A 15,387-nucleotide genomic window follows, 5' to 3' on the forward strand; every position below is an offset into this window, starting at 1 on the left:
ATCCACATGTTGTTGCACCTAATGTTGTTGTTCCTATTGTATCACAATCAAAATACACAATAGAACAACATGATGATGTGTAAAACCCACTACCGAAAATGAAGTAGATGAACCTGTCACAATTTTGGAGGAGAATAGTGAACCACAATAAATATTGAAACGATCAGTAAGGAAAATAAAATATGTCTTTTCAAATTACTGTGGTTTACACTATTAAAAGTGAATGTGACATAAGACGTGATAAATATTTACTCATTCCAACGAGCCATGAAAAGTGACTATTCTTTAAGAATTATTTTGGCTTTGGTGGCTCATTATGATCACGAGCTTCACCAAATGGATGTAAAATCCACCTTTTCTGAATGGAGAAATGGTAGAGAAAGTGTATATGGACCAACCTGAAGGATTCTTGACCACATGACAAGAAAAATTAGTATGTAAGCTAAGTAAGTCAATATATGAGCTAAAATAAGCTTCCTGTGAATGGTATTTTAAAGTTTAATGATACCATTATGTCATATGATTTTGTAGAGATCATCGATTATCTATGTAAAAATCAGTGGGAGCAAGTTTATGAATTGAGTCTTATATGTTGATGATATTTTGATTGTTGCAAATGACATGGGTATGTTACATGATCTTAACAAGTAGTATCTCTCTATAAGGATTGCTCCAATTCAGAAAGGAGACAAGTTCGGTACAATGAATGTCCTAAAAGTGAATTGGAGCATAAGAATTTTGAAATGAAGATATAAGTGAGACATCTTATGTGATCGAAATAGAAATATTTTGAGTTAGATCACAAGGATTGTTAAAGTTGTCTCATAAAGGATATATCTATAAAAAATTTTAGAGATATATAGAATGGAAAATTGCTCTATAAGGATAGCTCCAATTAAGAAAGGAGATAATGTCTTATAATTGAATTGGAGCATAAGGAAATGGAAAGAATTCCATATGCATCAGTGGTTGGGAGGTTGAACTATGTTCAAACATGTAGGTGACCAAATATTACATTATTGTTGGTATGTTAGGTCGATATCAAAGTAATCCTAAAAGGATCACTGGAAAGCTGCAATGAAAGTTCTCGGGTATTTGTAAGGAACCAAAGAGCACATGCTTATGTAAAGGGGATCCAATGACTTAAAAGTCAATGGATATACAGATTCAGACTATGCCGGATGCGTCAATGGTAGAAAATTGACGTTTGGCTATTTGTTCCTTTAAGTTGTGGGAGCAATATTATGGAAAAGTGGAAAATAGTTTGTCATTACTATTCCCACTATAAACGTTGAATTTTGGCATGCCTTGAGGCCAAAGTTCATGAAAAGTGATTGCGAAATTTAATCTCGGAACTTGGAACTGTTAACATTATAGCCAAGCCGCTGAGATTTTATTGTGATAATTTCGCAGAAATCTTCTTCTAAAGGAAAGATAAATACTTGAAAGGTGATATGCATGACGTTGAAGTATTTGTCGGTAAATGAAGAAGTACAGAAACATAAAGTGTCCATTGAGCATATAAGGACTAATATAATTGAAGCGGATCTGTTAAATAAAGGATTATCACCCAAATGTTTATTGGCCATGAAAAACATATGGGTATTATAGAGAAAGCCTTGCTTGCGAATTATATTGTGCTCATAAGGTGTAAGACACTTTGGAATTCAATTATAGTTGTGTTTCTGTTTATTGAATATGTTATCATTATAGATTGTATACAATTGTGGTTTTTGGATAACATATGATAAATTGAGAATAAAGGATCATCTCAATGAAAGGTCAGTATAAAGTTAGAATTGGTTTGTGATACATGGAAGGGATCATGTCGCTTAATGACGTGTGACCGCCATGATTCAATTAGTTCTAATTTTATATGGTATTTAAAGAATTTATGAACTTGATATAAAAGTGCGCATTATAGTAATTAAACCATCAGGGCGACACAAAGGTCAAGTGAGAATGTAAGAATATTTATATTCTTATGTGACCTATGTATCTATTGGTTTAATATTTTGGATTAAGTTCATAATAAATTAAGGATTCTAATATAAAAAGACGATACTGTGATGGACCGGTTTCGATTAAAGAATTAGGATCGTGTGTATTGATAACCCTCCTCTCTTACCTCTAATATGACATAATTATATATAGATATATATATGGAGAGAAAAGATCTGCTGCACACCTTATTTAAGCGTTTGTGAGCGACTAGTATTCCACGTAGGATTCACTTCCTGATTTTTAGCAATTTCTGTTTATGAATTTCGGTAACTTGTTTTCTTTCCTTTTTTTATTTTTATTTTTTCTGTCCTTCAATTTATTCTTATTCATCGTCTCCTCCATTCTCTCTTTTGATTTCACTATATCTATCTATGGAATTTGATTGCTTGCATTCCAATTGAAATTTCAAATTTACAAATTCCTATTTGATACTAGAAAGTAGCATGCAATTTTTCATCAACATATGCATAGAAATTTCTAGAATTCCTCTCATATTCCCGCACCCCTGCCGTTCCAAATTAAATGATCTTAAATTGCTTCTCCCAAATCCGGAGCTGAGAAGATTGAGTACCAACAAGCAAGACGAGGAAATATTCAAGTCTGAAGTTGAGGGGAAGATCCCCTCATGTTCCCTATAATCGAAGCTGGGCAACTGAAACCGTACGTGCTGCCGCCAGATGCCGTGAGGCATTGAAACGCATCACCGGAGGGTTTTGATTGCGATTCGATTTTTTGACAGTGCTGAGAAATTCCAGTAGAAATCGTGCAGATTCCGGGTGGGGCACTATTGCTGGACGAATGTGAGTTTACACTTCTGATGGCGACGACAGAGGGTGCAAGGCTATTTATGCCGGTGAAATACCATGGGTATTAGTGGGTGGCTAGTTAGAGTCTGTGATGAAATATTAATGTTGTGCAAGTGTTTACTGCTAGAAGAAAAAAATGAATTGACAATTTAGAACTAAGTCAAAAATCAGAATTGATTATAGAAAACAAACAGAATTATTTATAAAATATAAAAGGAAAAGGGTGGATGGCGATTGGTGTGTCATGTCGCCTACAAGTCGCGCACAATCCGTCGCGCAGCAGAACAAAACTCTATGTATGGATTCATTATAATATAGTATATGTATATACGAAAGGTTTTATAATGTGTACATATATACTAGTATATAATAATGTAAGGATTATGCATATTTTTTAATGTGTACCGTTAGTTTATTAGATTGATTAGGAAAAGGCAGTTAATTAACTACCTTAATCAAAAGTTGTGTCTATTCATTTAATTGCATATTGTGGAAAGTCACGTCTTTACGGAGAGGTGCAAAGATTTCTATATAAATGAGGTTTTGCTCATTGTCGAAATACAGAAAAGGAAATACGTGATCAATTGCAAATAAATGATATACATGCAATGGTATTCACATATACAGATATACTTACATATATTATGGGAATGATAAATTATTGATTCTTTATCCATCAAAAGAATCATTAAAGACTTGAGATCAAAAAGGGGATAACATCAATTATGGAGGATCCAGTCAACGAGAGGACTAACATCAATTGGTGGATTCAACCTCTACATCAAATGAAGAAAGCATGAATGGAGGTTAGTGATTTTATCTCCACTTATAATATAAATGTTATAGTTGAATTAATTCAAATCTAGAATTAGATTTCATTATCGAGAAATTAACTATTGGAATACAAAACTTTAAACATTAAAATTAATACTTAGTTTTATTCATATATTTCATAATTAATTAAATTCTAAGCATTATGTTCTAGCACACATTAAGGCCATTAATATTTTATACCTCTTTCAATTTTTATTACTCTCTAACAATCACAACCTCATACGCACACTCTACTAATGAAGAATTTGATCGAAATTCTTCAATCGCCCACACACGATCGCCCACAAATATCATAGATCAGCGACAAACATCACATGTTATTAAGAGTAAAAACTCAACTATTATAAAAAAATTGAGTTTATAAATTTTTAAAAACTTGCTTATACATAATATTAAGAGTAGTATTTTAAATACTTAATGTGTGATATAATATGTATGTTTAAAGCATTATATTTTTGTTAACCATGTCATATCTATTTAATTTAATTTTTTTTATTTCACACAAAGAGTATTTGTAATATTATAAACAATTAAATATATTATAAACGACAACAAAAAGATATTTGTACTTCTCTCAACCCATTCTCAATGAAATATTTCATATTTTAGCAGATGATTGAATACTATTTTAATATTTAAACTTTAAATTATTACTTATTTGATTTAGCTAGATATAAATTCAATTTATACACCATTCAAAATTCGTGGTGTCTAAAAAATAGAAATATTAGTAAATCAAAGTCAACTAAATTCTAACTATATACATATAAATTTAATTAATGAATGAAAGAAATTTCATTTTAAAAATATATATTATATAAAATCTAATAAATTAGAAATCCAAATTAAAACTTAGCATAAAATATAATAATAGAGACAACACTCAAATAAAAATCCTATTTAACTGAAAAAGATGTACAATACTCTAAATTGATTTTATACCATTATTTGAAATCGAAATTATACTTCAAAACCCAACACACTAAAAGCCCATTAAACATTAAATTAAAGTCCAAACAATATAACATTGAATTAATATTTCTCAAACCCGAAAGCTAACATGCGACGCCTCCATCTCTCTCTCCCTCATTCCTTCCTAATAGGTGGCGGAAATCAGCTACCGGCTAGAGCGCCGCACCTTCTTCCTCGCCGGCTCTCCTTCCACATCGCCGCGCCTTCTTCACCCGTGGTGCTGCTCTGCCTCCTTCCTTACTCGCTCACGCCCGCAGCCCCACCGTCAGCCTTGCCTTCCGTTTCACGCATATGCCGCCCTGCAGACGCTGTTGCCGGTAAAGATCGGATCTTTGAAGTGGTGGTTCTGGTGACTGCACAGCCGGCGCTTCTCCTTCCTCTCATATTTCTTATTCTCACTTTCTTTCTCTCTCATCTGTTTCTATGCTGCAATAAAAAATTCACAAAATCAGTCACAGCAATAGTCCTCAAAATTGAGGATTCAGTTAATGACTTTTCAATGCATAAGTATTGAATCTTCTCTGAGAAACCACCATTTCATTGCGCCAATTTTTTATCCAATAATGTCTGCCCTTTTTTTTTGCCAATGAGCGACTTTCCCGCCGAAAATAGTGCCACATGGCTTGCCAAAAAACTGGTCTTTTATATTTTGATAGATATTATCAAAGCGCGGAAAAATAGTCATATTTGATGCATATATTAAATTAAAGTGTGGAAAAAAAAATAGTCATACCAGTGAGGTTATCATTTCTTTAAATGAAATTGGAAAAAAGCAATACTCCTATTCATCAAAAACCAGTAATCTTTATTAATGGCAATTACTCTTAAATCACAAAAAATGTCAATTTTAATCATAGCCTCGATCATTATAACACAATTGCTTTTAACTTATGAAAATAATAAATTTTAGCACAATAATATAATAATTTGATGAAGTTGCTAAGTAAAAAGGGAAATTGACATTAGTTTTTGCCTAAAAAAATATCCTCTCCTATTTGTTAAGAGTTTACATTTGTTTGTTTTTCTAAATGAGAGTTTCATAAAATAGTAAACATTTGAGAATCACGTGATATAAATGGTTCAACAGTATCGGTCAAAAATAATTTTATAAATATAGATACCGATCTTCTCGTCACTGGAAATGATTTGATCGCTCACCATGAAAAATTGTTTAGTTATAAAAAATCAAACTATAAAGAACATACTTAACTCTTTAAAATATCATTGCTTACATTGTAGGGGAAGTGAGTTTGAAGGGCCAATATATTGGTCTAATAAAATTGCTCTGACTCCCAACTTGTTTGTAGAGATAAGGGTAGAAGTAGGCCCAGGAGCACACATTATAGTATAGTAGGAACACTAGTAAATTCATAATTTATGAATATTATATGGTGTAGACCAGTTGTCTACTTTTTTGACAAACTAATCATTTAAGGGAGGGGCATGATAAAGATTTTTTTTTACAAAGTCTTATCCACATTTAAACAGCGAATAAAATCATAACAAAACTAGTTTCATACTACAACTTAGAGAAACAAATAACAATAAAGCAAACACTAAAATACACTAGCTAACGTGAATCTTATAGATTGAAGATTCACTAAAATACACTAGCTAACGTGAATCTTATAGACTGAAGATTCATGATTCATGAATTTGCTCCGGACTTATTCTTGTAAATAAACCCAATAAATAAATTAGATAAACCAAGAAATGGAACAAGAAAAAATGATAAAAGGATAGAGGATGGATTAGTGTTATGATTTAGGTGAAGAACAAGAAAGAAATCCCAAAGGCACTTTCACACAAACACCTAATGGCTCCACAAACTAGCAACACAAGAACTAGCAAGCATACCTTTACAATCAACCTTAGCCCGGCAAAAGATCGAATGCAACCCGAAGGAATTTGATAAGTCTTCAAAAGATGAAGAAGGTGAGCTCTCAAATATGGAGAAATTGTCTCTTACAAATATTCAAAAGCTAATGACAAAAACCCTAGACATGGGTATTTATACTAGAGGTTAAAAGTGCAAAACAAAAGAGGAAAAATTAGCAAAATTCGAAAATCGCACAAAATGCCCGGGTCGGGCGTTTTTCTTCTCCAGGCCGGGCAAAGTCTCTGTGGTCGGGCGTTTTGCTTGTTGGACTGCGCGGCTAATGTAAAACGACCATAACTTCCTCGTCCGGGCTCCGATTGAGGCGTGTAAGGTACTCACGCGAAGCTATTTTGACGATGAAAACAATGGTGGTCTTAGAAGAGAATTTGGACACCATATTAATTGGCAAATTCTGATTTGAGTCAGACCTCCGCATCCGGCTGGGCTCCTTGCCATATCTCCACCTTCTTTTCGGACCCCAATCAACCCATGGCCCTCGATGTCGTTGCATCCTATGATTGTGAATATCCGGATTCACATCACTAGCAAAACTCCATCATAAAACTAACACGTCAAGGCTCGATCGAGGAAGCAAAGCAAACAAGCCAAACAATAAACAAAAGCATAAAAGCAAATATAACTCAATTAGGAAAAAAAAATGAAGAAGAAGAAGAAGAAGAGGGGAGGACCAAGAATTTGGTCACGTCATCGAATGCATCAACATCGCTTCATGGTTGCGTTGAGAGGGAGACCCAGTCACAAGCTTCAACTTCACGATCTAAGCCGCAAAATAAGTCTTTCTTTTCTTGATTTCTCTTTTAAACTCTAGATCTTGAATAATTGTTTTATTTATATTACTCTTAATCGATCACGAGATGATATAGGATATAGAAACTAAAATCTCTTTGTCAAATTTACGAAAAGAGGTACCTAACCAAACCTAGAAACATGCTATCGGATCATTGGGCACTCAGAGTCTCCAAAGTACGGAGTACTAGCTAAACACCTCTTGATGACACTTGAGAGTTTGAAACTTTCAAATTGAAAAATATACTCCCTCCGTCATACAAGCAAATTTCCTTTTGGTTGGACACGAGAGGTTGGATGTATAAATGGAAAGTAAGAGAGAAATAAAGAAAAAGGTAATTAAAATATTGTTAGTAGAGAATAAACTCACCTTATTTGACTGAAAAGACTTTCAAAATTTGGAAAAAGTAAACTTTTGTGGGATGGAAGAAAGTATGTATTTAAGGCCTACCAATTAGCACATTGTGCTTTGTTTCCTTCACCAAACTTTAGAGCATCCACATTTGTGCTTTAGCTAAGAGCATGAAAGTGGGTCCGGACCCACTTTTACTTTTTGTCCTTAGGCAAGAGCACAACACCAACATCCATGCTCTTAGCTAAGGACAAGTTCAAGGGTCTCACCATTCTATTATTCAATTTAAATACTTCAATTACTAAAAATATTTCTACATTATAAAAATACATTAAAAAATAAAAATTACATAATTTAAATCTTAAAAATAAAAATTACATAATTAAAATCCTAGAAAATAAAAAAATACATAATTAAAATCCTACAAATTAAAAATTACATAATTAAAGACTAAAAAATACCCCCGTGGAAGACTAGTCATCTATCCCCAATGTTCTCTTGAGACCCCGAATCATTCCCACATGTGTTGCAAGTTGCTTGGGAGTCATGTTAGACGTGTCGGTCGTATTGAGTTGACCCAAGAGGGCCAACAACGGTTATAATGTGAATTTTCGGGGAAAAAAATTGAAAAATAAATTAAAAATATGCATAAAATGGTTATAATTTATTGGGAAGTAGGAAAATATTTTTTTTTATTTAAAACCATTTTTTAAATTTTATTTCGCATTTTAAAAAAAAATTGAATTTGCCAATCAGAAGCTGCCACGTAAGGGTGCTCAGCGGCACGGACGTGCTCTTATTTAAGAGCAGCGCAGTGCCGCTACTGAGCACGGACGTGCTCTTATTTAAGAGCGGCGCCGTGCCGCTGACACTGACGGACGTCATGCATTGGCGGACGGCGGACGGCGGATATCCCTACTGCTGGCATGGACGGAGGGACACCCCGCTGCGGATTATTAACACATTTCAACATGTAAACATAACGTAAAAATATACTTAAGTCATAATTGTATCATTTAAAGGTTGTTAAAATGATTATATCCAAAACATTACCCAAATCCTACATTTTTTTTATTTTATCACTAATTATACTTAATGAGATATTCCACACTCGAATGATGGCAAAAGAGATTATTTCTGCTCACATGAAAAAGAGTCTCAACAAAGTCCAAAAAATATCCTAAAAATTACTTACAAATACATATGAATAAATTATGTGTTTGAGTCTTGCAAGTTTCTACCAACAATTAGCAACTGTATACATATACAAATCATCTATACATCATTTGAAGTAATCATTCATTTCAAAATTACCAAATAATTACCTAAATAATTTTCCATTATATATGAATTAGTTAATCAACCATATAACACTACAATTAGTTAATCACAATTTTTTTAATTTAGTCATTTAAATAAGGCCAACTTATACTTTTAGAGCGAATATTAAATTCTTTTTTTTTTCTCATATAAACGAATTTTTAGTAAAATAAGTAATCTTTTATATTCTTCAATGTAACAATAAAAATCTATTAAATTTTCATAATTTAATTCGAAATTTGTAAAATCAGAATTAAAATTTAATCGAATTTCTTAATATCAATGATTATTCTCTATAGATCTTGGCAGGTTATTGTGATGAAACCACAATCTCCACCTTCAATACTAATCTACTTTCTACTTGTGTTGACTGTTTATAGTTAATTGCATAAATAATGTGCTAATTTTGTTTGGTCTTATTCAAATTTTCAAGATTAAATCTTTAATTTATCCACAATTTGGATTTTCCCTGATTTCATTTGGGCTAAACAAAAACCTGGCATTTCAGTTGTTCCGAGCTTCTGGGTTAATTCAGGTAACTCTTTTTTGCTTGATTTTCAATTTTGGGGAAGTTTTCCCCCTTTTTTCTGCTTGATAATGATGTAGATGTCGTTCCAAAAATAGCAAGTCTTCTGCTAGTAGTGATTTCAACTTTGATCCTCTCTTCAGGAATGGCGATGATGAAATCCTTGACTTAGTTCTTGCAAAAATCAGGTTTAGAAGCATGAATTTGGGGATTTAAGTTGAATAATAGGTGCTGAGAAATTCATTTTTTTTTGTTGATAGAATAAACCTATATTAAAATTAGATTGATTTTGAGGAATTTGATGGAGCTCACTCATGTAAATTGTGAGGGAGAAATTGAAGAGAGTGAGGGATCTGAAAGGATAAGTTTTAGGCAAAACCTATTCCACCAATCAAATTACTCTGGTGTTGTGAGGAAAAAGGCCTACATTTTTGATGGAGATGGGAATTACTTCAACAAGGAATGGGATCTTGTGCAAGGCTCAGGCAAAGAGTTTTGTTGGTATCATGTTGAGCTTCCAAAAGGGAACCATAAGCTCTCCCAGTTGGCTCAGCATCTCATCGACGCCCTGTCCCCGCCCCTAAAGCTCCAGGACATCCTCTCCCTCATCAGCAACGGCCCGTTTTGTGGCCACGTTGATGGTGCTCTTGTGTTCAGAGTTAACTCTCCCGGCCCTGCGTCTAGCAAGTTCACCTTTAGGATTGCAGCTAGGGTCACCGAGAATTCAGTCATCACGGTGTCGTTGGGGCGCGTGCCTAGGCTGGGATTCTCCCCGGTGAATGAGTCTTTGCTGTCGGAGATCCCAATTGTGGAGAGTTCGAGTAATGACAGTAGGACTAGTGAAGGTAGGGATAGAGGCGGGATTGTGATAAGGGAGCATGTGTTGGATTTTCTGCTGACTATGAATCATTCAGAGGAAGCTGATAATCCTGTGCCTAAATCTGTCGCGGATCTTGTGGTGCACATCATTGATACGCACGTGGATCACCTTCAGGATGTCGTGACCAAGCTTGAGATTGAGCTGGATGCGGTCGAGTTAGAGATGGACAGAGGTACATCAGTACATCCTTTAAACTCGGCTTATTTATGCTTTTTTGTTATTCTCGTGCTATGTTTGAGGGGTCGGACAACTTTCTTGATTTACACTGCTTACTTGTAGTGCCGTTTTTGGAGTCTAATGTAGCAAATAGTAAGCGAAGAGTATCGTATCCACAGAGACAATCAGTGTCAACCTAATTACCACGAACCAACCTCAACTACTATCTAGATGAATCGGAAAGTTTGGGTTTTCTAAATCTACTTAAAAACAAAGTAAAAACAATTAAAAACAACTAGAGAACTAAAAGCAAATAAGAAAACAGATGTAGATCAAAGATGAGAAGGGTAGAATCCTACGGGATCGATAACAACTATCCTATGCTCAACTAATTTCTAAACTATGCCAACAAAGGGTCTCTAGGGTTATTAAGCTATCACTAAGGTAAAACTATATCTTTTCTCAAAGCATATAATTTGTAGATTGCTACCTAGAACCGAAGTCTCCTTCCTAGAACTAAGGCAACAACTCCTAATAGCTCCTAAGATACTTAGCTTCATTCAAAGGCTCAAATCTCTCGATTATATTGGCAAAGACGTCAATTTCTTCTCTTTCAAATTAAACTACTCACTTCTCAGTTCTTGTAGTAAAATCCACATGCATTTATAAGGTGATCAGTCAAATAAATGTATAAGCACAGAAGAAATCAAAATAACCACATGAGCCAAGGCATAGAAAAAGGAAATCAATTAAACATAAGAATCATTGTATCTCCCCCGTAGAACTCTACGAAGGATTTAGCTACTCATGTTCATCACAAAAGTCAAAGAAATATTCAAAGAAATATTCAAAAACATTGTTTGAACAAGAATAAAACTAAAAGTAGAAACTCTTAGAATTGGATTGGGTGGATTTGAGGCCTCGTCTTCAATCTTGCGATGAATACTCGTCCTCTGCTCGTTCTTCTCTTCTTCCTATGTGAAAAAGTAGTATTTTTGGGGTAGGAGGCGTGTAAGTTGTGTTTGGAGGCGTTTCCTAGGCATATATATACCCAGGGTTGACTTTGGGCCCGAAATAAGCTGTCCGACGAAGCTGGCGGGTCGCCGGGTTGGGTGTGCGTCGAAGCTGGCGAGTCGCCAGCTGCTTACGGCGTTTTTTTCGTGTTTTGCTGGTGGGTCGCCAGGTTCATTTGCATGCGAACCTGGCGGGTCGCCAGCTATGTCACTGCTCTGCGCAGTCTTAGTAAAACGGCCATAACTTCTTCTACCGAACTCCGATTGAGACGTTTAAGATATCCACGCGAAGCTCTTTCGAAGACGGAGAGAATGGTATGCATTACATGCGAATCGGACTTCAAAATCTCCAGAAAAGCTGTCTCGAACATTGAGCAACTGCACATCCATATATTTTGTACATTTTTCTACACATTCTTCACAAAATGGTCAAAATACCAACATAATAGAGAACTAGCTATAACCATGTCTCAAAGTTCACAATATATGATCAAAACCAAGTAAAACTGCCCTCTAAAACCATGTAAAATTTAAGTGAATCACAGAGGTACATCAGTACATCCTTTAAACTCGGCTTATTTATGCTTTTTTGTTATTCTCGTGCTATGTTTGAGGGGTCGGACAACTTTCTTGATTTACACTGCTTACTTGTAGTGCCGTTTTTGGAGTCTTGGCATGTAGAGTATTATCTTCTTGATGATTTTATGTGCATTGTGATCCTATCAAAAAAAATTTATGGTACTTCTCTTACTGTGTAAATTGGCGGTTTCGTGGAAAAACATATTATTAGTATCTGTTACTCCATCAGTACTTGGAGAAAAAAGGTTTCGGCAGATTGTTATTTCTTTTACGTGTAACATATACATTGAATATGAACTAAGTGCTAAGAGAGAGAGTGTATTGTTTGGGTCGTAGAAAGATAGGAATTTCGGAATTTATACCTCAGCTTCTTCGAGAACCATTCCAGAGCAGTAAATATCAGAATTTGGTCGAAGTATATTTTTTCAATTGATGTGCCATTTATTAAATGACCATATCTATATTTTTGTTCATCTTGTATTAACTTGAGTTGAAGTGGCTTGAAATACTACATAAAAACAAATGGCCAGTGAAAGAAGAGCAGCGGTCTCGTTCGTTCTCTCTATCAGACCGCACAAAAATTATCAGGAATTGTGAAAAAGTTTCGTTTCATAGTGTATTAGTTCTATATAGTTTCCTTAACGAATATTTTCATGGCCTGCCAAATAATAGTCTATGTTGCATTTACTCACACGCGCTGCATATGATGACAGAGAAACGAATATATGATGCTCTTAGATCCGAGTCTTGGTTAGATGTCTGAAAAATTTATCAGGGATTGTGAAAAATAAGTTTGTGTTTATTTCTGGGATGATCGAGAATAGTATGGGTCGATGAGACATAGATGGACTAGTTTATCGAAGCTATATAAACGTTCATCTTATATTCATCTCGATGGATGCTCTTAAAAGAAGTAGGCTACATTATTTGGAGGAAAAATTAGATGGTGCAGACATCCATACAGTCTCGATCAAAGGGATCTTAGAGTACTCCCGATTTATTAGATAGCTAGGTCTCTCATTTGTGTTTACTTCATCACTATATGATACTCAGTGATTTGTTGCAGGTGGTTTTGCTATGAAGAAGCAAATGTTAGACAGCCGAAGATTCCCAAAAATGAATCTCGACTTGCAACGTCTATTGCAGGTATTTCACATGCTTCGATAGCCCCTCTCTGAGAAAGCCTGTATCGTACGTATTAATTTAAACCAATGTTCTGACTTGTTTGGAGAAACTCCAGGTGATCGCACACGGTGAACAAGTATTTCCCCGAGTCAAGGAGAAGTGTTCGTCTAAAGAATGGTTCAGCAGTGAAAACATCAACGCGTTAGAAGAGTTGATCAGTCGTATAAGGAGATTAAAGGAGAACGTTGGCTTCATAGCCAACCGCGTCACAGCAATTCAGGCTGGCCTCGACAGCTGGCAGTCCGAGCAAATAAACCGAAAACTATACTACCTCTCTTTCCTCTCCATTATATTTCTCCCTCTGTCAATAATAACCGGAGGTTAGTTTTTTACATTAAACGCGAAAACATTTTTCCTATCATGTGCTTAAACCTCAGCTGTTTCTTGCTGGCAGTGTTCGGGATGAATGTGGGCGGAGTTCCTTGGACCGGACAAAGAGACCCCGCGCTAAAGGATGGGTTTCGCAACGTGATGATGGTCTGTGCAGCGATGCTTGCAGTCGTTCTCTTGTGCTTCGGTTTCCCGGCATTGTACAGCCGTGCAATGGCCTGGTGGAGAAGGCCGACTATGCAACGAAGCTGGTCCCTCAACCGGAGGTCCTTCATTAGGAGAGCCGGGATGGATGGAGGGAGAACAGACAGAGGGGGGTATGTTCGACTTTAGGATGCAGCGCGATGATCATCGTACATGCTAGACATGTTCGATCTTCTCCCTCTTTTGATCCGGCATCGTCTTTCCCGGGATGGATCGTTGTTGTACCTACAATCGTTGATCATCTGCTAACTTTTACACACACACACACACACACACTAATTCTTGGTTTGCTAGATGTAGGCGATTCTTGCATTTCTTTTCTCCTTGTGGATATTGATTTTCTTGTACAGGTGACAAGACTATTACTTTTCAACTAATTGAAACATTCAACTCAGGCAGTTATGAAATTTAGCAGATTTATTGTATTTTCGAACTACTCATTCCTATATGGATTTATATTTTATGCTCTGATAATATTTTTTGTGTACACGTATATAGTTAAATTTGTGATACTACTACTACTTGAGTTACATTAGTAGCCCTGTTAATCTAATTTTTCTCTACTTTTATTCTCAATCTTCTCTTAAAATCATCCATAGTTATTTACTAATCCTTGTGTTAAAAAGAAACGCCTCGATATTAATGAGACAGTAAATCGGATTGTATCCAATTGTCATTATTCTAGCTCTTGTGGTCTTTCTTGTACCTTAACTCATAAAACTCAAAGTAGATATTTCACATCTAACCAGTAAATAGGATTCGAATTACTATGACTATGGGATAGATTAGAGACTATGTTCTTCACTACTTATTCCATTTCATGGTAGTGGAGATTCTTCTTTTCGGCACAGAGATTTAAGAAAATAGTGTGAAATGTAATGTAATTAAATAAAGGGAAATTGGTCTCTAAAATCATGAACTTTGCCAAAAATTTGGTATTTCCCATGAACTTTGAAATCGGTATATAATATCATGAACTTTGCATTTTGTTTGGTATTTCCCACGGCATGTTTATTACTATATTTGACTAACTTACGAGGCTTTTTAATCATACTTGACACAATTAAATTTACATGGTTTTCAACGTGACTTTTTATCCTATATGTTATGAACTTAAAAAGTTGTTTAAAATATTATAAAACATATCACGGTTGCTTACGTTAAATAAGATTTTGACGAAAATATCATATTTGGGTGAGTTTGGGAAATACCAAACAAAATGCAAAGTTCATGATATTATATACCAATTTCAAAGTTCATGGGAAATACCAAATTTTTGGCAAAGTTCATGATTTTAGAGACCAATTTCCCTTAAATAAAAAGGATAATAAAGTATTCCCTCTGTCCCATTAAAAATGAAACGTTTTCCTTTTTTATTTGTCCCATTAAAAATGAAACGTTTCCTAAAATGTAAACAACTCTATCTCTACTTTTTCATCTCTCTTACTTTACTCTCTCCTCATCAACTCACAAAATAACACTACATAAAATCTCGTACCGATTCTCAAATGTTTCATTTTAAATGGGACGGAGGGAGTAT

General features: G+C 34.9%; 1 protein-coding gene across 1 annotated transcript; it reads left to right on the top strand.

The window, feature by feature from the left end:
• The first annotated feature begins 9,286 nt into the window (after positions 1 to 9,286).
• LOC125218580 (uncharacterized) lies at positions 9,287 to 14,323 on the top strand. Its single transcript, XM_048120269.2, has 5 exons — positions 9,287 to 9,509; positions 9,644 to 10,552; positions 13,195 to 13,274; positions 13,369 to 13,633; positions 13,708 to 14,323. Exons 2-5 carry the CDS (start codon positions 9,802 to 9,804, stop codon positions 13,974 to 13,976), a joined length of 1,365 nt encoding a protein of 454 aa, XP_047976226.1. The 5' UTR covers positions 9,287 to 9,509; positions 9,644 to 9,801; the 3' UTR covers positions 13,977 to 14,323.
• Positions 14,324 to 15,387: the final 1,064 nt, after the last annotated feature.

This window comes from Salvia hispanica, chromosome 1, assembly GCF_029641045.1.
Source record: "Salvia hispanica isolate PSC_SH4W2 chromosome 1, Shi_PSC_v1, whole genome shotgun sequence".
Classification (NCBI taxonomy): Eukaryota; Viridiplantae; Streptophyta; class Magnoliopsida; order Lamiales; family Lamiaceae; genus Salvia; species Salvia hispanica.